General features: G+C 35.4%; 1 protein-coding gene across 1 annotated transcript in view; it reads left to right on the plus strand.

Moving 5' to 3' along the window:
- The first annotated feature begins 1114 nt into the window (after window positions 1-1114).
- The window catches only part of LOC133631280 (artemin), a 124709-nt gene continuing 100811 nt past the window's right edge, over window positions 1115-25012 (plus strand). Inside the window, exons 1-3 of the mRNA XM_062023456.1 lie at window positions 1115-1180; window positions 10475-11112; window positions 18742-18999. Of these exons, the coding sequence (XP_061879440.1) occupies window positions 18915-18999 (85 nt within the window). The 5' untranslated portion in view covers window positions 1115-1180; window positions 10475-11112; window positions 18742-18914. The remainder of the gene's footprint in view (window positions 1181-10474; window positions 11113-18741; window positions 19000-25012) is intronic.

A 25012-nucleotide genomic window follows, 5' to 3' on the forward strand; every position in this document is an offset into this window, starting at 1 on the left:
CAGTGTTATGATGCCACGTGGGGTACATTGTGCTCGTCTACACCAGTCTTTTCCAGCCTTTCAAGAGCCAAAGCACAAATTTGACATGAGGAAAATGTATTTATTCTTTATTCTGTCGTACGAATGGATATAATTATATACCTTTTATATCAGGGGAGCCTTAACGTTTGGCCTCCAAGGGCCAAAAATGTGCCAAAAACAACAATTTTCACCAAGAGACATCCATCCCATCCATCCATTTTCTACCGCTTGTCCCTTTTGGGGTCTCAGCTACAATCGGGCGGAAGGCGCGGTACACCCTGGACAAGTCGTCACCTCATTGCAGACTAAGAGACATCACCACCAATATAATATTTAGGGGAGGAGCTAGAAATGATGACGTGTAAAGCCTCGCTGCCCGCTTGTGTCACGTGACTGTTTGGGGACGCGGTTCAGATGCTGCATCGAGATTCGAAAACTCATAAACCGCCTAAGCTCCATTGAAAGTGTGGCCTTTTGAGACTTGTGGTCGGTTCGGAATCTGGATTTAAAAAAAAAAGTTTTTAATATCTCTCTGGAATAAGAATTTATTTGTTTAAAAATAGATTTATTTGTTTTTTATCAGTGACGTCATCAAACTTTGGTAGCGTAACGGTTCGCGCATCCACCTTCTGATCCACAAGACTTGGGTTCGATTCTCGGCAAAGTCCATTCCCAAATGTATTTATCTCTGTAAACATTACATTTATCAAAGTGACGCACTCTGTATTTATTATTTTTAATAAGATACAAGAAAGCAATAGCTGGTTGATGGAGAGGTTTTGTAAAAAAATGTACAAATACATAAAAATAAACTAAAATTTTCACATCATTGTGAAAATGACATTATGTTGTCATCTTCCTCTTCATGTTGGCTAAATGCCAACACACAATATATGCACATATATAACACATCATTTATTATACTTTGTTGATTTACCTAGTAAACACATTTTGTCAAACATTTATTGTGAGTCATCGTCATTTCCAGGAGCCATAATAGACGCAACATTTCAACGCATCACACTTTACGTTTGTTGTAATTCTACATTTGACCAGCAGGTGGAGTCTTGAGCCGAAACATGCGTTGAAGCTTCGAGAAATTGTCGAACAAATTGGCTGCAGTATTTCAATGAGGCGCCACCTGACTGCTGCTAAAAAGGTATTGAGTAGCCATGAATACTAAGAAAACATATTTACAAAAACCTTGGAAAATACCATCTAAGAACTTCACTGAGGTCCCATTTGGTGCCTCACAACATTGGAGCGGTTGTCTTGTTTGCGTCAAAGATTTCCTTTTCTCCACTTGGACATGACAAGCTACTGGAAAATGGAGTTAAGCTATGTAGCTTAGCTAAAAAAGTGTCTTTTCTTGAAGTATACTTTCCTGTAGTAGACAATAAAGAGATGGTCATAACATGTAGCTTAACCACATGTAGCTTAGCTAAAAAAGTGTATTTTCTTAAAAATATAATTTCCGGTAGTAAACAATATATATATGGTCCTAACATGTAGCTAAGCTACGTAGCTTAGCTACATGTAGTTAAGCTACGTAGCTTAGCTACATGTAGTTAAACTACGTAGTTTAGCTAAAAAAAAGTGTCCTTTCTTGAAAAATAATTTCCGGTAGTAAACAATAAATAGATAGTCCTAACATGTAGCTTAGCTAAAAAAGTGTATTTTCTTAAAAATATAATTTCCGGTAGTAAACAATAAATATATGGTCCTAACATGTAGCTAAGCTACGTAGCTTAGCTACATGTAGTTAAACTACGTAGCTTAGCTACATGTAGTTAAGCTATGTAGCTTAGCTACATGTAGCTAGGCTATGTAGCTTAGCTAAAAAAGTGTATTTTCTTGAAAAATAATTTCTGGTAGTAAACAATAAATAGATAGTCCTAACATGTAGCTTAACTACATGTAGCTAAGCTAAATAGCTTAGCTAAAAAAAGGGTATTTTCTTGAAATATAATTTCCAAAAGTAAACATTAAATATATGGTCCTAACACGTAGCCTAACTACAGGTAGCTAAGCTACACATCTTAACTACATGTAGTTAAACTAAAAAAGTGTCTTTTCTAGAAATATAATTTCCGGTAGTAAACAATAAACAGATAGTCCTAACATGTACCCTAATTACATGTAGCTAAGCTAAACAGCTTAACTACATGTACCTAAAATACATAGCTTAGCTAAAAAAGTGTATTTTCTTGAAATATAATTTTCGGTAGTAAACAATATATATATACGGTCCTAACATGTAGCTAAACTACGTAATTTAGCTACACGTAGTTAAGCTACATATCTTAGCTACATGTAGTTAAGCTACATTGTTTAGCTAAAAAGTGTCTTTTCTTGAAATATAATTTCCGGTAGTAAACAATAGATGGTCCTAACATGTAGCTTAGCTATATGTAGTTAAGCTACGTAGCTTAGCTACATGTAGTTAAACTACGTAGCTTAGCCACATGTAGTTAAACTACGTAGCTTAGCTACATGTAGTTAAACTACGTAGCTTAGCTACATGTAGCTAGGCTATGTAGCTTAGCTAAAAAAGTGTCTTTTCTTGAAATATAATTTCCGGTAGTAAACAATAAATATATGGTCCTAACATGTAGCTAATCTATGTAGCTTAGTTACATGTAGTTAAGCTACGTAGCTTAGCTACATGTAGTTAAACTACGTAGCTTAGCTACATGTAGCTAGGCTACATGTTAGGACTATCTATTTATTGTTTACTACCGGAAATCATATTTCAAGAAAAGACACTTTTTTAGTTTAACTACATGTAGCTTAGCTACATGTAGTTAAGATGCGTAGCTTAGCTACATGTAGCTAGGCTACGTAGCTTAGCTAAAAAAGTGTCTTTTCTTGAAATATAATTTCCGGTAGTAAACAATAAATAGATGGTCCTAACATGTAGCTAAGCTACATAGCTTAGCTACATGTTAAGCGACGTAGCTTAGCTACATGTAGTTAAACAACGTAGCTTAGCTACATGTAGCTAGGCTACATAGCTTAGCTAAAAAAGTGTCTTTTCTTGAAATATAAGTTCCAGTAGTAAACAATAAATATATGGTCCTAACATGTAGCTAAGCTACGTAGCTTATCTGTTCATTATTCATTATTCCTAATAACAACTCCGACTGAGTAAGTTCACTTGAATAATGCCATTTCTGTGAGATAGTGCCACCTTCACAACTCTCAGCCACTGACAGCAAAGTCAACATTTTGGTGAAAGTCCAGTAAACTTACTTTGTTCTTTCTAGTAAAGTATTCTATTTGCCTTTACAGTGTAGCGTTTTACCATCAAATTGATGGTGGTTTTCACACCAAATTACCGCAAATTGAAAACCACTGTTGTTCTTTCTTAAATTCTAGCGATTGAGCTGACAGTTTTTACCCTAAAATCTCTGTTCCCTGTTTTACTATACTAAACTATTACTATAGCATTAGCATCATTGCTAGGTGCATTAGAAAATCAGCACCACTATTATTTTTACCACAGAATTCTGGCGACTGAGCTGCTTCTTTTTTACCCTAAAACAGAGGTGTCAAAGTCTTTTTCACTGAGGGCCACATCGCAGTTATTTTTGGCCCCTAAGGGCCGCTTCTAACAGTGAATACTATTATTACACCATTTTTTTAATGCATTTTATTAGTAGATTTTTAAAAAGCCTAAAATGTAAAAAAAATATATGGTAAGTTGCAATAATTTAGTGTAAATAACTGTAAATGGGAAAACAGTACTGCTGTTTTTATGGTTAAAAAAACAACAGCTCAGTTACCAGAATTTTACTGTAAAATGTACATTTGTTTTTTACTGTAAATAAAAAAGCCTGCATTTTTACAGTAACATTTTGGCACCTGAGCTACCAGTTATTGTGATTTAGGGCTATATAAATAAACATTGATTGATTGATTTATTTATTTTAATTTTTTTTACTGCAAATCAACAAGTGTAGATTTTTTGGTGTAGTTTATTACAGTAAAAAAAGCACCATTTTTTTTCATTGAGAGAAAAATACTGTAAAAACCAGAGTAAGTTTCACAATTTGATCCATGAAATCTATTGCTACTTTTACATTGCACAATTTGATGGCTAACTTGCTTTGAAATCATTATTATTAGTATTTATTTATATTTTTAAAAAATGGTTTGAATGTTTGATCATATATTTTTGCATAAGGAGACGATATTTAAGTGAACATAATTTGCATATATGTACATATATATCTTTTCTCCCGAAATAGAAAAAAGGATACATTTAGTACGAAAAATTATTGATACATATTATTTCGAGGGCCAAATAAAATGAAGTGGTGGGCCACATCTGGCCCCCGGGCCTTGAGTTTGACACACTAAAATCTCTGTTCCCTGTTTTTACAGTGCATTACTGGTACATGGTAAACTGGTACCAGTGATGATGTAATGGTAAATTTCTGGCGACTGAGTTGCCTGGTTTTTACAGTAGAACCTAACTTTTTCTTGTGGACAGGACAAAAAAAAACGAAGTTTTTTTTTAACTGGAAAAATTCCCGGTTTTCCAGAAATTCCAGGAATTCCGTAATACCATTTCTGAATTAAAAATGTTACTACTTCAACTTTTCTTGACCGTTTTGAAAAATTCCAACACTAACCATTCAGAACATTCAAATTGTGTACCATTTTCCAATAAATTCCCTCTTTTCCCGGAATTCCCAAATTTTCATGAAATTCCCATTGAAATGAATAGGACATTTTTCGAAGTTCCACAACTCCTACATTTTTCATCCAATTCAAACCGTTCCAACTTCAAAATATTCAGCCTGTTAAGGAATTATGTGCTCCCTTTTAACAATTATTAAAAAAAAATCCCGGATTTCCTAGAATTCCCAGTTTTTAGGAATATTTTCCCTATGCTGTTACTACTTCAAAGTTTTTTGACCGATTTAAATAATTCCATAACCAACCACTTCAGCTCATTCAGGACATTCATGCTGTTAATCTTTCTTTTTTTTTAAAACCCCGCTTTTCCCAAATTTCCAGGAAGTTCCCATTGGAATGAATTGGAAATTTTTCCAAGTTGCACAATTCCCGCATTTTTCGACCTATTCAAACCATTCCAACATCAACACATTCCACTCATGAGCCACATTCAAACTATATTTTTTCCAAGTTCAAAACAATTCCAGGAATTCCCATAAGTCCCATTTTTCCAAATCCTACTTTCACCCTAATTTCTGTCATGTCCTCCCACATTTTTCAACCCACTTAAACTGTTCTGCCGTCAAAACATTCCCCTTAATCAGGACGAAAAATAAGTTGTTTTTTGAACTGGAAAATTTTCCCGGTTTTCCCGAAATTCCAGAATATTCCGTAATACCATTTCTAATTTAAAAATGTTACTACTTCTACATTTCTGGACCGTTTTTAAAAATTTCAACACCTACCATTCAAAACAATCAAATTGAAGACCATTTAAAAAAAAAAGAAAATTGCCCCTTTTCCCGGAATTCCCACATTTTCATGAAATTCCCATTGAAATTAATGGGACATTTTTCGAAGTTCCACAACTACTAGGTTTTCCATCCAATTCAAACCGTTCCAACTTCAAAATATTCAGCCTTTTCAGGAATTGTGTGCTCCCTTTCAACAATTATTTAAAAAAATTCCCCGGATTTCCAAGATTTCCCAGTTTCAGGGACATTTTCCCCATTCAAAATGAATGATCCATTTTTCAATCTTCCACAAGTCCCACATTTTTCTACCGATTCAAACCATTCCCCCTTCAACACCTTCAATTCATCCTGGAAATTCAAACTACCATTTTTCCATGTTCATCAAATTTCCAGGAAGTCCTGTTTTTTTCTAACATTATTTCCAAACTTTTTCCGTTCGACAACTCCTTTCACATTTTTCAACCCATTTCAACCGTTCCACTGTCAAACATTCCCCTGAATCAGGACAAAAAACCAAGTTGGTTTAAGAACTTGAACATTTCCCGGTTTTCCCGAAATTCCGTAATACCATTTCTGAATTAAAAAAACTGTTACTACTTCAACGTTTCTTGACCAATTTAAGCAATTCCAACACCAACCAATTCAGCTCATTCAGGAAATTCATGCTCTTAATCGTTTGATTTTTTTAATCCCGCTTTTCCCAAATTTTCAGGAATTTCCCATTGAAATGAATTGGACATTTTTCAAAGTTGCACAATTCCCACATTTTTCGACCTATTAAAACCATTCCAACATCAACACATTCCACTCATCCTGGACATTCAAACTAACTATTTCCCAAGGTCCAAGCCAAATTCCCGTTTTCCTGGAACTTAATTTTTCAAATTTCCACCATTTCCACATTTTTCATCCGATTCAAACCGTTCCAACTTCAAACTGTTCAGCCTATCCGGGAATCGCGGGCTTTCCCTTGAAAAATTCCAAAAATTCCCAAATTTCCCAGAATTCCAAGTTTTCCGGGACATTTTTCCCATTCAAAATGAATTGGCCATTTTTCAAACTTCCCACATTTTTTAACCGATTCAAACCATTTCACCTTCAACATATTCCACTTATGCTGAACATTAAAATTATAGTTTTTTCAAGTTAAAAAAACCCCCAGGAATTCCCATAATTCCGAGTTTTCCAAACCCTTTGTCCACCCTTTTATTCTGTGGACTACTCCTCCCACATTTTTCAACCCACTTCAACCGTTCTACCGTCAAAACATTCATTCAAAACAAAGTTGTTTTTTTAACTGGAAAAATTCCCGGTTTTCCCGAAATTCCAGGAATTCCGTAATACCGTTTCTGTATTAAAAATGTTACTACTTCAACGTTTCTCGACCGTTTTGAAAAATTCCAAAACCAACCATACTATAACCATACACTAACTCATTCGGAACAATTCAAAACAATTCCCTCTTTTCCCGGAATCCCCACATTTTCATGAAATTCCCATTGAAATGAATGGGACATTTTTCTAAGTTAAAGTTAAAGTACCAATGATTGTCACACACACATTAGGTGTGGCGAAATTATTCTCTGCATTTGACTCCTAAATTTTTCATCCAATTCAAACCGTTCCAATTTCAAAATATTTAGCCTGTTTAGGAATTGTGTGCTCTACTTCAACAAATATAACAAAAAATTCCCGGATTTCCTAGAATTCCCAGTTTTTAGGGACATTTTCCCCATTCAAAATGAATTATCTATTTTTCAAACTTCCACAATTTGCATATTTTTCAACCGATTCAAACCATTCCACCTTCAACACATTCAATTCATCCTGGAAATTCAAACTGCCATTTTTCCACATTCAACACATTTCCATAATTTCCCGTTTTTTGGTAACCTATTTCCACCCTTCTTAAGTTTGACTACTCCTTTCACATTTTTCAACCCATTTCAACCGATCCACCGTCAAAACCCTTCTCATATTCAGGACAAAAACCAAGTTGGTTAAGGAACTAGAACAAATCCCGGTTTTCCCGAAATTCCAGGAATTTCTCAATTAAAAACTGTTACTACTCCAACATTTCTTGACCGATTTAAACAATTCCAACACCAACTAATTCAGCTCATTCAGGACATTCATGCTCCTAATAATTTTCCCAAAAAAATCCCACTTTTCCCCCAATTCTCACATTTCCAGGAAGTTCCCTTTGAAATGAATGGGATGTTTTTCCAAGTTGCACAATTCCCACATTCTATTCAAACCATTCCAACATTAACACATTCCACTCATCCTGGAAATTCAAACTGCCATTTTTCCACATTCAACACATTTCCATAATTTCCCGTTTTTTGGTAACCTAGTTCCACTCTTCTTAAGTTTGACTACTCCTTTCACATTTTTCAACCCATTTCAACCGATCCACCGTCAAAACACTCATCATATTCAGGACAAAAACCAAGTTGGTTAAGGAACTAGAACAAATCCCGGTTTTTCCGAAATTCCAGGAATTTCTCAATGAGAGCATTTTTATTGTAAATTGTGAGATGTGTGTGTGTTAAAATCATGATTGTTTTTACAAATGATGACAGATGTGAACAAAAGCATGTATTGTCTTTGTGTGATGATGTAAATGAGGTGTGGTTGTATTGTATATTAAGTATGTGTCCATGAAAGGGCATTTTATGACCTTTTTCTTAATACTTGTGTATGATTTTATTGTCATAATTTTATTGCATGATTTTTGTATCCCTTTAATTTAGGTAGCCAGGGGCTGCAGATGGAAATTAGCTATTTAGCTACAATCTGGTACAGAACATATCTGTCTTTGAGCTTAATGTTTCTGTACATTTTCCCTTCAAATAAAGACTAAACAAAATTAAAACTGTTACTACTCCAACATTTCTTGACCGATTTTAAACAATTCCAACACCAACCAATTCAGCTCATTCAGGACATTTATGCTCCTAATCATTTCCCCCAAAAATCCCACTTTTCCCCAAATTCTCACATTTCCAGGAAGTTCCCATTGAAATGAATGGGACATTTTTCCAAGTTGCATATGTCCCACATTTTATTCAAACCATTCCAACCTTAACACATTCCACTCATCCTGGACATTCAACCTAACAATTTCCCAAGTTCCAAACCAAATATTGGTTTTCCTGGAAATTCAAACTCTTCAACATTCAAACTATTCATACATTCATACTACATTCTTTCAGCATTTCAATTCAACTTCAGAATTGGAGCATTCACACACAATTCCTTCAGGAATTAGCCCCATCGAGTTATTCTTCTAAATTCACGGATTTCCTAGAATTCCCAGTTTTTAGGGACATTTTCCCCATTCAAAATGAATTATCTATTTTTCAAACTTCCACAATTCGCACATTTTTCAACCGATTCAAACCATTCCACCTTCAACACATTCAATTCATCCTGGAAATTCAAACAGCCATTTTTCCACATTCAACACATTTCCATCATTTCCCGTTTTTTGGTAACCTATTTCCACCCTTCTTAAGTTTGACTACTCCTTTCACATTTTTCAACCCATTTCAACCGATCCACCGTCAAAACACTTCTCATATTCAGGACAAAAACCAAGTTGGTTAAGGAACTAGAACAAATCCCGTTTTTTCCGAAATTCCAGGAATTTCTCAATTAAAACTGTTACTACTCCAACATTTCTTGACCGATTTTAAACAATTCCAACACCAACCAATTCAGCTCATTCAGGACATTCATGCTCCTAATCATTTTCCCCAAAAATCCCACTTTTCCCCAAATTCTCACATTTCCAGGAAGTTCCCATTGAAATGAATGGAACGTTTTTCCAAGTTGCACAATTCCCACATTTTATTCAAACCATTCCAACATTAACACATTCCACTCATCCTGGAAATTCAAACTGCCATTTTTCCACATTCAACACGTTTCCATAATTTCCCGTTTTTTGGTAACCTATTTCCACCCTTCTTAAGTTTGACTACTCCTTTCACATTTTTCAACCCATTTCAACCGATCCACCGTCAAAACACTTCTCATATTCAGGACAAAAACCAAGTTGGTTAAGGAACTAGAACAAATCCCGGTTTTTCCGAAATTCCAGGAATTTCTCAATTAAAAACTGTTACTACTCCAACATTTCTTGACCGATTTAAACAATTCCAACACCAACCAATTCAGCTCATTCAGGACATTCATGCTCCTAATAATTTTCCCAAAAAATCCCACTTTTCCCCCAATTCTTACATTTCCAGGAAGTTCCCTTTGAAATGAATGGGATGTTTTTCCAAGTTGCACAATTCCCACATTTTATTCAAACCATTCCAACATTAACACATTCCACTCATCCTGGAAATTCAAACTGCCATTTTTCCACATTCAACACGTTTCCATAATTTCCCGTTTTTTGGTAACCTATTTCCACCCTTCTTAAGTTTGACTACTCCTTTCACATTTTTCAACCCATTTCAACCGATCCACCGTCAAAACACTTCTCATATTCAGGACAAAAACCAAGTTGGTTAAGGAACTAGAACAAATCCCGGTTTTTCCGAAATTCCAGGAATTTCTCAATTAAAAACTGTTACTACTTCAACATTTCTTGACCGATTTAAACAATTCCAACACCAACCAATTCAGCTCATTCAGGACATTCATGCTCCTAATCATTTTCCCAAAAAATCCCACTTTTCCCCAAATTCTCACATTTCCAGGAAGTTCCCTTTGAAATGAATGGGACCTTTTCCAAGTTGCACAAGTCCCACATTTTATTCAAACCATTCCAACATTAACACATTCCACTGATCGTGGACATTCAAACTAACAATTTCCCAAGTTCCAAAACAAATATCGGTTTTCCTGGAAATTCAAACTCTTCAACATTCAAACTATTCATACATTCATACTACATTCTTTCAGCATTTCAATTCAACTTCAGCATTGGGGCATTCACACGCAATTCTTTCAGGAATTAGCCTCATCGAGTTATTCTTCTACTTCTTCTTTTCCAGAGTTTGCCGCACTTTGGTCCACATACACTTCCGTCAAAAGGAACTCCAAAACACCGGAATATCAGAAAGGTCTGCTCCGGTGGACAAGAATCAGTCCAGCTCTGTTTGGACTGCTGTTCCGTGAACGCAGCACGATGCTCCTCATCCCTCCCTCCTCCCACGGAGGAACAAAACCGACACATGAGCTTTGCGTGAGGAGGAGGAGAGAGAGAGAGAGAGAGAGAATCCCAGCAGCATGAGGATCAACCAGCGCGCTCCAGTTCCACTCCTCTGACAGGCGGAGCGGCGCGCTCCTTTTACGCACAGCCAAGAGCGCTGCGGGCCATTGGAAGAGCACTCCACTCCACTCCACTCCACTCCACTACACTTCGTTTCACTTCACTCGAGCGGAGCGAGCAGAAGCCCCCGTCACAGGATACCTGCCCGGGAACACCTGATTTTGAAGCAATGTCCCCCCACGGGAAGGCGGGGATTGTCGCGTAAAAGCATTACGCGGCCAACTTTTCCCCCCCACTTCTTTTCACTCCAAAAGCTTTCACGGAGTTGTGCGCGCGTCAGCGGAGACACGCTCTGAGACTTTCCCCCCTGCGTGTTTACTGGTGAAAGCATCCACGCTGACTGGAGGCAGGACTGAACAGGTTAGTCGCGAAGTGGCTTCATCGCGTTAAAGCACGTGAGTCAGCGCAGAAGCGAATTGAGGGCAAATATTTTAGGACGTGTCTGAATGGTTGTCTGCCTCTCGGTGTGTGTGTGTGTGTGTGTGTGTGTGTGTGTGTGTGTGTTCTTGTATTTCTACCCTTCTTGAGACATAAACAAAGAAAATGACCTTACATATGAGAACCGGTGAGCAAGTTAGGACCGAAACCATGGTCCCGATACAGAAAACCATTGCAACTAGTAGAGAATATCTCATTTGCACCCGTGGTGGTGAAATCTATCAAAATTAGGGTGGGATTTTTCAAATTGACTCTGTTGCAAGTCTTGTGTATTCTTTGTTTATGTGTGGTATGGCTATTGAGGTTTTTCTGGGGGTCCAGCCTTAGACTGAATTTTTTTTTTTTTACTCCACCCCCCACCAATGTTTACCTGTTTTCCACCTTTTCAAGGGCCGGCAGAAGTTGGCTGACTCGTCAGCGGTCCTGTTCTGTCTCCCTGTAATGTTTGTCTGCTCTTGAGTGGGACTGTGCTGAAAACTTTGTGTCGGTTTTAAAAATTCCCCCCCTCTGGTCAACATATGAAATAACAAGTGTGTGTAAAAAAAATTTGAAGCGCTCCTCCTCTGGCCAACATATGTAATGACAAGTGTGTGTAAGAAATCGAAATGCGCCCCCTTTGACCCAAATTTAAAAAATAAAATAAATATGTATACAGAGACATACTGTAATAACCTGGAGTAAATAATGAAGATTAAAAAACAATTACAAACAAAACATTCCAAAAAAATAAAAAATAAACTAAAAGCTTACCATTTTTATATTTGCATAGTATGTATAGATTATTAATGTTTTAAATACAAATCTTTATATATCTAGAAAGGGTGGTCCTAAAGAGGTGGGCATATTTCGGAGGTCTCAAGAAGGTAAAAAATACAAGAATGCGTGTGTGTGTGTGTGTGTGTGTGTGTGTGCGTGTGTTTGTTTGTTCTTGTATTCCTGTCCTTCTTGAGACATCACCAAGGAAAAGTACCTTCCATGTGAGGCCCGGTGAACAAATTGGGACCGAAATCATGGTCCCGATACTGAAAACCATTGCATCTAATAGAGAGCCAAATACTAGAGTCCGTGAACATTGCTCCAAAGTCAGGATTTTTTGTTGATTTAATGTGCATACAAAAGTAAACATTGACAGGTGCAAAGGCAGCAATATATGATAAAACAAGATGGCAGCTAAAGAAGGACTTCCCTATTCATCCCCGAAAAAAACCCGCCAGGTGAACAGTTGATTTTACGACTTCTGGTGCTGACGTAAGACAACCCGCGTCCCATATGTGACCATAGGGTGAACAAATACACTATGGTACTAAGACTATAGTGGCCATTAACATTAGCAGTTAGCTTCTACAGCTGGGTTGACCAAAGTGCGGCACAGGGGCCATCTGTGGTCCGTGACTCGTTTGTCATCGGTCTTCAGCACATTACAAAAAACAAAATATATTTGCATAGTATGTATATATTATATATATAGAGGCATTTTTCGGAGGTCTCAAGAAGGTACGGAATACAAGAATGTGTGTGTGTGTGTGTGTGTGTGTGTGTGTGTGTGTGTGTGTGTCTGCCACCGTGTCGCTTTACTTCTGTCAACACAAACGCTAATTAGATGTAATTGAGGCTTTACTTTGGGAGTAGTCTGTGTTGTTTCACTTATTATTTGCTCTTTTTAGCACGCACATGTGCCATAAAGTGTCTTTTCTTGAAATATAATTTCCGGTAGTAAACAACAAGTAGATGGTCTTAACTTCCTGCCTAATATGTGCATTATTCCTTTCTAAACATGTAGTAGTGCCTCTGTATACTATTTGTTAATTAGTTTTCAAAGGTCAGATGAAAACGGAAACTTTTTCCGGTATCACTTTTTTTATAGAACGTAATTCTTCTGGCAAAATGACAAATTAAATCACTTATTTATTGAAAGTGGAGGAGTGGGAAGGTACAATCTTGAATTCATGTTTCTCACCTTCTTTATCAAAGGGCTGGTACTCGTGCGATATAACAACTGCCTGCTCATATGACTTTGTTTATGCACGAAACGTCACAACATGTCACACTGTCGAGACTCTGCAGCCTTGCTGTGTTAAATGTCTTTTAAAGATGTAGCCTGTTCTGTTTTTTAATGTGTTTAATGTTAAATTATTTTTGCATTTTAAGGGTTTGTACTGCAAATTTTGTTGTACTGGTACAGGGGTCGGAAACCAAAAACGTTGAAAGAGCCATATTAGACTAAAAATACAAAAAAACAAATCTGTCTGGAGCCGCAAAAAATGAAAAGCCTTATATAAGTGTTATAATGAAGGCAACACATGATGTAAGTGTCTAAATTAGCTATGGTAGCCTACTATCAAAATGACTTTAAAAGTCTTATATAAGTGTTTATATGATTATTTGTTGCAGGCTGAAGCAAATCTTCGTTGACAGAAATGTTGAAATGTAATATTTATTCTACACATTGTTACAACATTAGAAAGCATTAGTAAATCAGAGGCTGCTCAGAAGGTGAGATAACTTCTGGAAAAGACTGGCTCAAAACACAAACAACTATCTGAAATGCAGCCAATATTACATACAGATAATATGTCATGAGACATGCAAAACTAAATTATTTACAAAGAGGATACAAGTAAAGGATATTAAATGAGCTCAAATATACCTACAAATGAGGCATAATGATGCAATATGTACATACAGCTAGCCTAAATAGCATGTTAGCATTGATTAGTTTGCAGTAACATGCCTGATTAGCACTCCAACAAGTCAATAACATCAACAAAGCGCAGCTTTGTGCATTCACGCACAGCATACAACTTTTGGTGGACAAAATGAGAGAAAGAAGGAGTGGAAGATTTTACATGTAAACAAACTGTCGCGTCACAGTCCACACTATGGTGAGTTCAAGAACCGCCGAAATTAGTAGGACAAAACGACGTTCACCAAATACTCTCATCAGTGAAGAATGCACACAAACATATTAAACAGTGTTAGTTCTAACAATTAGGAAGGTTTGTGTCATGTTTGTCCTCAAACAAAAAACATACTAAAACAAAAAAAAATGTCCCCCTTTTTTTTCCATTTTCAACCTTTTTAAAAAATGCTCCAGGGAGCCACTCGGGAAGCCCGAAAGAGCCGTATGCGCCGCGAGTTGCTGACCCCCGTACTGGTACAATGACAATTCAATTATCCATCCATCCATCCATTTCCTACCGCTTATCCCTTTCGGGGTCGCGGTAGGTGCTGGAGCCTATCTCAAATTCAATTCAATTCAATTCAATTCAATTAAATTCAATTCAATTCAATTACTTCGCGCTAAGGGGCCAGAACACGCAAGGCTGCGCGTTCTGGCCCCTCCCCCTTTTCCATCAGGCAATCCAAGGTTTGATGTTACAAACAACAAAACCAACGGTGGCCCGAGAGTTTTTTTTGCCCAAGTTCCGTAGTGTTTGTCGGAATGTTCTGAATGGATGAGCCAGACCAGGGATGCCCAATGCGGGGCCCCAAAGAGCGATGACCAAATGTAAGACATAATCACCATCGATGGCTTGTCCGCAAAGCTGCGCTGTAAAAAAAAAGTCAGGTTTTACTGTAAAAACCTGACAGCTCAGTCGCCAGAAATTTACCGTAAAATCATAATTTTACGGTAATGCACTGTAAAAATGGATTGGAGAGGTTGTGGTAAAAAAGGAGCAGCTCAGTTGCCAGAACGTTGTGGTAAAAATAACGGTAGAGCTCTTTTTTCTTTTACAGTAAAAAATGAACATATTTTATGGTAAAAACTGGCATTCCAATCAGCAGAATTTTGACGTTAAAAACAATTTCCAGTGATTTGCTGTAAACACCACCGTAAATTTTTTGGTAAAATTTTAGGGACAGCTGGCAATTTTTTTAAATCGTAAAATCTCCACGTTTGAATTTAAGAACCCTTCTTTACGGTAAAGTTGAGACTTTTTGACGCTAAAAGGATAATGTTGGTCAGCACACTTTGCCCAGGTCTTATGATGAAAACTTAAACACTTCCAAATGGAGCATCCTCCATAAGTGATGGGATTAAATATCTGTGAGATAATAATAATAATAATACAATATTAAACAAATATCCAATCATCTGATTTACCCCCCCCCCCCAACATAACCAAAAAGGGCAAAACCTGCTTAATTTCTGCAAATTTGTGACTTTAATTCCCTCTGATCCTCCCCAAATCTTGTCCAAATATTGATATTTTTCCATTTTATCCACAAGTTTAAAAAAAAAACTATTCAAAATATGAATTAACTCATGTAAATTTTTCGTGAAATGTTTACAATATATTTTAAAATGTTTTATCATAAATGTGTTTTTTTTAATGTATTTTTTTATTTTACAGTACTGTTGTTTTTTTACAGTTCTTCTTAAAACCACAATCGACTGAAAGCTGAAAAAACAGATCCGGAAATGAGCCTGAACTAACCATCATAAATTCAACTAATGGCCAAAACTCCTACTTTTAGACGCTGCAGGGCCGCCATATTGAATACCTAAGGAATCATTGTTCTATAGCGTGTGCTGCATCTTTGGTCAGTTGACAAACAATGAATGTAAAAGTGAGGACAGAAAAACAATGAATGAAAAAGTGAGGATAGAAAAACAATGAATGTAATCGTGAGGACAGAAAAACAATGAACGTAAACTTGAGGACAGAAAAACAATGAATGTAAACGCGAGGGCAGAAAAACAATGAAAGTAAACGTGAGGACAGAAAAACTATAAATGTAAATGCGAAGACAGAAAAACAATGAACGTAAACGTGAGGACAGAAAAACTATAAATGTAAATGCGAGGACAGAAAAACAATGAATGTAAACGTGAAGACAGAAAAAAATGAACGCAAATGTGAGGACAGAAAAACAATGAACGTAAACGTGAGGACGAAAAACAATGAATGTAAATGTGAGAACAGAAAAACAATGAACGTAAACGTGAGGACAGAAAAACAATGAACGCAAATGTGAGGACAGAAAAACAATGAATCTAAACGTGAGGACGGAAAAACAGTGAGCATAAACGTGAGGACAGAAAAACAATGAATGTAAACGTGAGGACAGAAAAACAATGAACGTAAACGTGAGGACAGAAAAACAATGAACGTAAACGTGAAGACAGAAAAACAATGAACGTAAACGTGAGAACAGAAAAACAATGAATGTAAACGTGAGTACAGAAAAACAATGAATCTAAACGTGAGGACAGAAAAACAATGAATGTAAACGGGAGGACAGAAAAACCATGAACGTAAACGTGAGGACAGAAAAACAATGAAAGTAAACGGGAGGACAAAAAAACAATGAACATAAACGTGAGGACAGAAAAACAATGAACATAAACGTGAGGACAGAAAAACAATGAACGTAAACGTGAGGACAGAAAAACAATGAACATAAACGTGAGGACAGAAAAACAATGAATGTAATCGTGAGGACAGAAAAACAATGAACGTAAACTTGAGGACAGAAAAACAATGAATGTAAACGCGAGGACAGAAAAACAATGAAAGTAAACGTGAGGACAGAAAAACTATAAATGTAAATGCGAAGACAGAAAAACAATGAACGTAAACGTGAGGACAGAAAAACTATAAATGTAAATGCGAGGACAGAAAAACAATGAATGTAAACGTGAAGACAGAAAAAAATGAACGCAAATGTGGGGACAGAAAAACAATGAACGTAAACGTGAGGACGAAAAACAATGAATGTAAATGTGAGAACAGAAAAACAATGAACGTAAACGTGAGGACAAAAAAACAATGAACGCAAACGTGAGGACAGAAAAACAATGAATCTAAACGTGAGGACAGAAAAACAGTGAGCATAAACGTGAGGACAGAAAAACAATGAACGTAAACGTGAGGACAGAAAAACAATGAACGTAAACGTGAGGACAGAAAAACAATGAACGTAAACGTGAAGACAGAAAAACAATGAAAGTAAACGTGAGAACAGAAAAACAATGAATGTAAACGTGAGTACAGAAAAACAATGAACCTAAACGTGAGGACAGAAAAACAATGAATGTAAACGGGAGGACAGAAAAACAATGAACGTAAACGTGAGGACAGAAAAACAATGAATGTAAACGTGAGTACAGAAAAACAATGAACGCAAACGTGAGGACAGAAAAACAATGAATGTAAACGGGAGGACAGAAAAACCATGAACGTAAACGTGAGGACAGAAAAACAATGAAAGTAAACGGGAGGACAAAAAAACAATGAACATAAACGTGAGGACAGAAAAACAATGAACATAAACGTGAGGACAGAAAAACAATGAACATAAACGTGAGGACAGAAAAACAATGAACGTAAACGTGAGGACAGAAAAACAATGAACATAAACGTGAGGACAGAAAAACAATGAATGTAATCATGAGGACAGAAAAACAATGAACGTAAACTTGAGGACAGAAAAACAATGAATGTAAACGCGAGGACAGAAAAACAATGAACGTAAACGTGAGGACAGAAAAACTATAAATGTAAATGCGAAGACAGAAAAACAATGAACGTAAACGTGAGGACAGAAAAACTATAAATGTAAACGCGAGGATAGAAAAACAATGAATGTAAACGTGAAGACAGAAAAAAATGAACGCAAATGTGAGGACAGAAAAACAATGAACGTAAACGTGAGGACGAAAAACAATGAACGTAAATGTGAGAACAGAAAAGCAATGAACGTAAACGTGAGGACAGAAAAACAATGAGCATAAACGTGAGAACAGAAAAACAATGAACGTAAACGTGAGGACAGAAAAACAATGAATCTAAACGTGAGGACAGAAAAACAATGAATGTAAACGGGAGGACAGAAAAACAATGAACGTAAACGTGAGGACAGAAAAACAATGAACGCAAACGTGAGTACAGAAAAACAATGAACGCAAACGTGAGGACAGAAAAACAATGAATGTAAACGGGAGGACAGAAAAACCATGAACGTAAACGTGAGGACAGAAAAACAATGAACGTAAACGTGAGGACAGAAAAACAATGAACATAAACGTGAGGACAGAAAAACAATGAACGTAAACGTGAGGACAGAAAAACAATGAACATAAACGTGAGGACAGAAAAACAATGAACATAAACATGAGGACAGAAAAGCAATGAACGTAAACGTGAGGACAGAAAAGCAATGAACGTAAACGTGAGGACAGAAAAACAATGAACGTAAACGTGAAGACAGAAATCTGTGAGGATCTTGTTGGAGAACAACTTCTGGGAATGTAAAAAATCTTCAGAAAATTATCTTTTTGAAGGTTTTAAAGGTTAAAATGGACACAAAAGATGCAATAGACTAAGTTAGTCATGTGACTTTGTGACAATCTCTACGACCTTTTATATTTATAAATGTTTCTACACTCCTCACTGTGGCCCTCAGACCTCAGATTTGGCCCTTGGAGGCAATATGTTCGAACACCCCTGATCTGGATTGCTAATTCTATCAAACATTTAGTTCTGAATGACCCTGAAATCCAAACAGTACTGAGGAGAAGATCACTCATGGATGTTTACCCTCCAGGGGGGCCCAGCTTGTGCAAGTGTGGAGGGCCGAGGCCAGAGTCCTGCCCCAGGAAGCCAGGAGGAGGCGCCTCCAGCCGGCCAGGCCCAGATGGATTCTTCAAGCCATCTCCATGCTCTGAGGAGACAGCCAGCTGGGAAGTTCTTCCCGCTGTGACGGCAGGGCGTGAAAAGATGACACGCGGCGGCGGACGGACCATGACGCCGCGTGTGACGCCGGCCTCTGACCTTTCGGGCGCGCGTCTCCGCGGGACATCTGGTAAGACGAGCGCTCACCTTGGTGTTGCCATGGTGTTTGTGTGAGCGCCTCCTGATTGTCGGGAGATGTTTTTGTGTTTTCTCGGCGCTGCTGAGAGCCGTCATTTGTCAGCGCGTGTTTGCTGGGACAACATTGGCCATGTTGGATGGCTTCTTGATGGTGTTGCTTTCAGCTGCCAGCTGCTTAGGGATGGGTCAGTGTAACCTGCAGACGAGCTTTATGGGCTGCACCGAGTGTTTATTTGGCGGCGGCGTGAAATGGACGCTGAGGAGGAGGAGGATGGGGAGAGCGTCGGTGACGTTTTTAGTGTCGATGTGAAGTTTTTAGTGTTGATGTGTGTTTGGAGGAAAAGGTGCTTGTCAGGAACTGTCACAACGTCCCGGGACCATTTCCATTTGTTCCTATGCAGGGAACCCTTGGTTTCACTTCCAAACAATCAAATAAAGCATAGAAATATATGAATAAATAAGAGCAATTTCAAAAAAAAAAAAATTCACACAAAGATAAAAAAAATTGAAGCAATTTTTGCACATTTTGGGTATTTTTCTTTCTTTCTTCCTTGATTAAAATTAATACACTTTTTTTTTTCATTTTGCACATGGTTTAAACCCCTAACCCCCCGCCCCCCACCCCAATTGGAGTTCAATGTATTCAAGCTAAAAACCACAAAATTGTCTCCACATTATTCTATGACTAATTATAATTTTATTTTATTTTGCTATTTTTTTTATTCATGTTAAATGTTTTGTTCTGTTATTAAAGCCAAAAAACTCACAAAAGTATCTTCACATACCATTTTGTCTTTTCAAATATTTTTTCATTCACCATAAATATGCTTTTTTCTCCAAATTTGGAGTTGTGTACAAGTAGTCATGCTAAAAAGAAAATACTGCAACACAATAATATATATATATACTGTATATATACATACACACATATATATATATATATACATATATATATATATATATATATATATATATATATATATATATATATATATATATATATATATATATATATATATATATATAATTCCGTTGCAGTATTTTATATATTTATATATATATTACATATAAACATATATATTACATATATACATATATATATATATATATATATATATACATATATATATATATATATATATATATATATATATATATATATATATATATATATATATATATATATATATATATATATATATATATATATATATATATATATATATATGTATGTATATATATATGTATGTATGTATGTATGTATGTATATACATATACTGTATATATGTATATGTTTATATATACACACACCCCCAAATGTGTATATATATATATATATATATATATATATATATATATATATATATATATATATATATATATATATATATATATATATATATATACATATATTGCAGTATTTATATATATATATATATATATATATATATATATATATATATATATATATATATATATATATATATATATATATATATATATATATATATATATATATATATATATATATATATATATATATATATATATATATATACTACCGTTCAAAAGTTTGGGGTCACATTGAAATGTCCTTATTTTTGAAAGGAAAAGCACTGTACTTTTCAATGAAGATAACTTTAAACTAGTCTTAACTTTAAAAAAATACACTCTATACATTGCTAATGTGGTAAATGACTATTCTAGCTGCAAATGTCTGGTTTTTGGTGCAATATCTACATAAGTGTATAGAGGCCCATTTGCAGCAACTATCACTCCAGTGTTCTAATGGTACAATGTGTTTGCTCATTGGCTCAGAAGGCTAATTGATGATTAGAAAACCCTTGTGCAATCATGTTCACACATTTTAAAACAGTTTAGCTCGTTACAGAAGCTGCAAAACTGACCTTCCATTGAGCAGATTGAGTTTCTGGAGCATCACATTTGTGGGGTCAATTAAACGCTCAAAATGGCCAGAAAAAGAGAACTTTCATCTGAAACTCGACATTCTATTCTTGTTCTTAGAAATGAAGGCTATTCCACAAAATTGTTTGGGTGACCCCAAACTTTTGAACGGTAGTGTGTATATATATATATATATATATATATATATATATATATATATATATATATATATATATATATATATATATGTATATATATATATAAAACACATTTTTTTCATCAATTATTTTTCTCTTAATTTTGAGAAAATACTTAAAAAACACACACAAACAAAAATATATTTTAAAAAAGTCATAAATGATAAGGATTCTTTGAATTTTGACTTGTCCAGGGTGTTCTCTGCCTTCCACCGAGTGCAGCTGTGGTAGGCTCCATCCCAAGCCCTGAGAGAAATTGAAAAGTCAAGACTCAAAATATTTCCAAATTTAGGTTTTCAATGTATTCAACCAAAGAGAACAAAATAAATTAATAGCTGCAATTTTTGATGAATTTGTTGTTTTTGAAAAAAACAACAACAAAAAACAATGAACATAAAATGTATGTGTTGCTTTAAAAAATAAAATAATGTATGCTTTTTTTCTCCAAATTGTGAGGGAATACAAACACCCACAAAAAACTCACACAAATATCTAAATTTATTTGCGTAAAAAATAAATGATTTCCTAAAATGTTTTGTTTTGTGCTGTCATTCATGCTAAAAATAAAATATTAAACAAATATCCAATCATCTGATTTATCCCCCAACATAACCAAAAAGGGCAAAACCTGCTGAATTTCTGCAGATTTGTGACTTTGATTCCCTCTAAACTTCCCCAAATCGTGTCCAAATATTGAGATTTTTCCATTTTATCCAGAAGTAATAAAAAAAAAAAAAGTAAATATAAATGAACGTATGTATCCTAAAATGTTTGAACATGAATGTGTTTTTTTAATGTAGTTTTTATTTTACAGTCCTGTTGTTATTTGACCGTTTTTCTTAAAACTATGATCCACCGATAGCTGAAAAAACAGATCCAGAAATGAGCCTGAACTAACCATCACAAGTTCAACTAATGGCCAAACTCCTACGTTTAGACGCTGCAAGGGCCGCCATATTGAATACCTAAGGAATCATTGTTCTATAACGTGTGCTGCACCTTTGGTCAGTTGACAAACAATGAATGTAAACATGGGACAGAAAAACAATGAACGTAAACCTGAGGACATTCTGTCGTTGTTTGTGTTTTCTCTGTCGTTGTTTGTGTTTTCTCTGTCGTTGTTTGTGTTTTCTCTGTCATTGTTTGTGTTTTCTCTGTCGTTGTTTGTGTTTTCTCTGTCAGTGTTTGTGTTTTCTCTGTCATTGTTTGTGTTTTCTCTGTCATTGTTTGTGTTTCTCTGTCGTTGTTTGTGTTTTCTCTGTCATTGATTGTGTTTTCTCTGTCATTGTTTGTGTTGTCTCTGTCAATGTTTGTGTTTCTCTGTCATTGTTTGTGTTTTCTCTGTCGTTGTTTGTGTTTTCCTCTGTCATTGTTTGTGTTTTCTCTGTCAATATTTGTGTTTTCTCTGTCAATATTTGTGTTTTCTCTGTCATTGTTTGTGTTTTCTCTGTCGTTGTTTGTGTTTTCTCTGTCGTTGTTTGTGTTTTCCCCATAATTGTTTGTGTTTTCTCTCTCATTATTTGTGTTTTCTCTGTCATTGTTTGTCTTTCTCTGTCATTGTTTGTCTTTTTCTGTCATTGTTTGTGTTTTCTCTGTCATTGTTTGTGTTTTCTCTGTCATTGTTTGTGTTTTCTATGTCTCTCGTTAATTGTGTTTTCTCTTTCATTGTTTGTTTTCTCTGTCATTGTTTGTGTTTCCTTTGTCATTGTTTGTGTTTTCTCTGTCATTGTTTGTGTTTTCCCCGTAATTGTTTGTGTTTTCTCTGTCATTGTTTGTGTTTTCTCTGTCATTATTTGTGTTTTCTCTGTCATTGTTTGTGTTTCCTTTGTCATTGTTTGTGTTTTCTCTGTCATTGTTTGTGTTTTCCCCGTAATTGTTTGTGTTTTCTCTCTCATTATTTGTGTTTTCCCTGTCATTGTTTGTGTTTCCTTTGTCATTGTTTGTGTTTTCTCTGTCATTGTTTGTGTTTTCCCCGTAATTGTTTGTGTTTTCTCTCTCATTATTTGTGTTTTATCTGTCATTGTTTGTGTTTTCTCTGTTGTTGTTTGTGTTTTCTCTGTTGTTGTTTGTGTTCCCTTTGTCATTGTTTGTGTTTTCTCTGTCGTTGTTTGTGTTTTCTCTGTTGTTGTTTGTGTTTCCTTTGTCATTGTTTGTGTTTCCTTTGTCTTTTTTGTGTTTTCTCTGTTGTTGTTTGTGTTTCCTTTGTCATTGTTTGTGTTTTCTCTGTTGTTGTTTGTGTTTCCTTTGTCATTGTTTGTGTTTTCTCTGTCATTGTTTGTGTTTCTCTTTGTCTTTGTTGGTGTTTTCTCTCTCTCGTTAATTGTGTTTTCTCTGTCATTGTTTGTCTTTCTCTTTCATTGTTTGTGTTTTCTATGTCGGTTGTTTGTGTTTTCTCTGTCATTATTTGTTTTTTCTCTGTTGTTTGTTTTTCTCTGTCATTGTTTGTGTTTTCTCTGTCATTGTTTGTGTTTTTTCTGTCATTGTTTGTGTTTTCTGTAATTTGATTGTGTTTTCTCTGTCGTTTGTGTTTTCTCTGTCATTGTTTGTGTTTTCTCTTTCATTGTTTGTGTTTTTTCTGTCATTGTTTGTGTTTTCTGTAATTTGATTGTTTTCTCTGTCGTTTGTGTTTTCTCTGTCATTGTTTATGTTTTCTCTTTCATTGTTTGTTTTCTCTGTCATTGTTTGTGTTTTCTCTATCATTGTGTGTGTTTTCTCAATTATTGTTTTTGTTTTCTCTGTCATTGCTTGTGTTTTCTCTGTCATTGTTTGTGTTTTCTCTGTCATTGTTTGTGTTTTCTCTGTCATTGTTTTTTTTTCTGTCATTGTTTGTGTTTTCTCTGTCATTGTTTGTGTTTTCCCTGTCATTGTTTGTTTTCTCTGTCATTGTTTGTTTCTGTCATTGTTTGTGTTTTCACTGTCATCGTTTGTGTTTTCTCTGTAATTGTTTGTGTTTTCTCTTTCATTGTTTGTTTTTTCTGTCATTGTTAGTTTTTTCTGTCATTGTTTGTGTTTTCACTGTCATCGTTTGTGTTTTCTCTGTAATTTTGTGTTTTCTGTCATTGTTTGTGTTTTCACTGTCATTGTTTGTGTTTTCTCTTTCATTGTTTTTTTTTTGTCATTGTTAGTTTTTGCTGTCGTTGTTTGTGTTTTCTCTGTCATTGTTTGTCTTTTCTCTAACGTTTGTGTTTTCTTTGTCATTGTTTGTGTTTTCTCTGACGTTTGTGTTTTCTTTGTCATTGTTTGTGTTTTCTCTTTCTTTGTTTGTGTTTTCTCTGTCATTATTTGTTATTTCTCTGTCGTTTGTGTTTTCTTTCTCATTATTTGTGTTTTCTCTGTCATTGTTTGTGTTTTCTCTGTCTTTGTTTGTGTTTTCTCCTTCATTGTTTGTGTTTTCTTTCTTATTGTTTGTGTTTTCTCTGTCATTGTTTGTTTTCTTTCTCATTATTTGTGTTTTCTCTGTCATTGTTTGTTTTCTTTCTTATTGTTTGTGTTTTCTCTGTCATTGTTTGTTTTCTTTCTCATTGTTTGTTTTCTCTGTCATTGTTTGTGTTTTCTTTCTCATTATTTGTGTTTTCTCTGTCATTGTTTGTTTTCTTTCTCATTGTTTGTGTTTTCTCTGTCATTGTTTGTGTTTTCTCTTTCATTGTTTGTGTTTTCTTTCTCATTGTTTGTGTTTTCTCTGTTATTGTTTGTGTTTTCTTTCTCATTGTTTGTGTTTTCTCTCTCATTGTTTGTGTTTTCTCTGTCATTGTTTGTGTTTTCTCTGTTGTTCGTCAGGACTTGAAGAAGAGGAAAACTGGCGAGTGACTCAGTGACACACTGACTCACTCCCCCATGTGCTTGCAATGTGTCACGCCTGCACCACACAGGCGGGGCTCCTCTCTTAGATCCCACTTGACGTCT

Source organism: Entelurus aequoreus, linkage group LG16 (assembly GCF_033978785.1).
Source record: "Entelurus aequoreus isolate RoL-2023_Sb linkage group LG16, RoL_Eaeq_v1.1, whole genome shotgun sequence".
In the NCBI taxonomy this organism is placed as follows: domain Eukaryota; kingdom Metazoa; phylum Chordata; class Actinopteri; order Syngnathiformes; family Syngnathidae; genus Entelurus; species Entelurus aequoreus.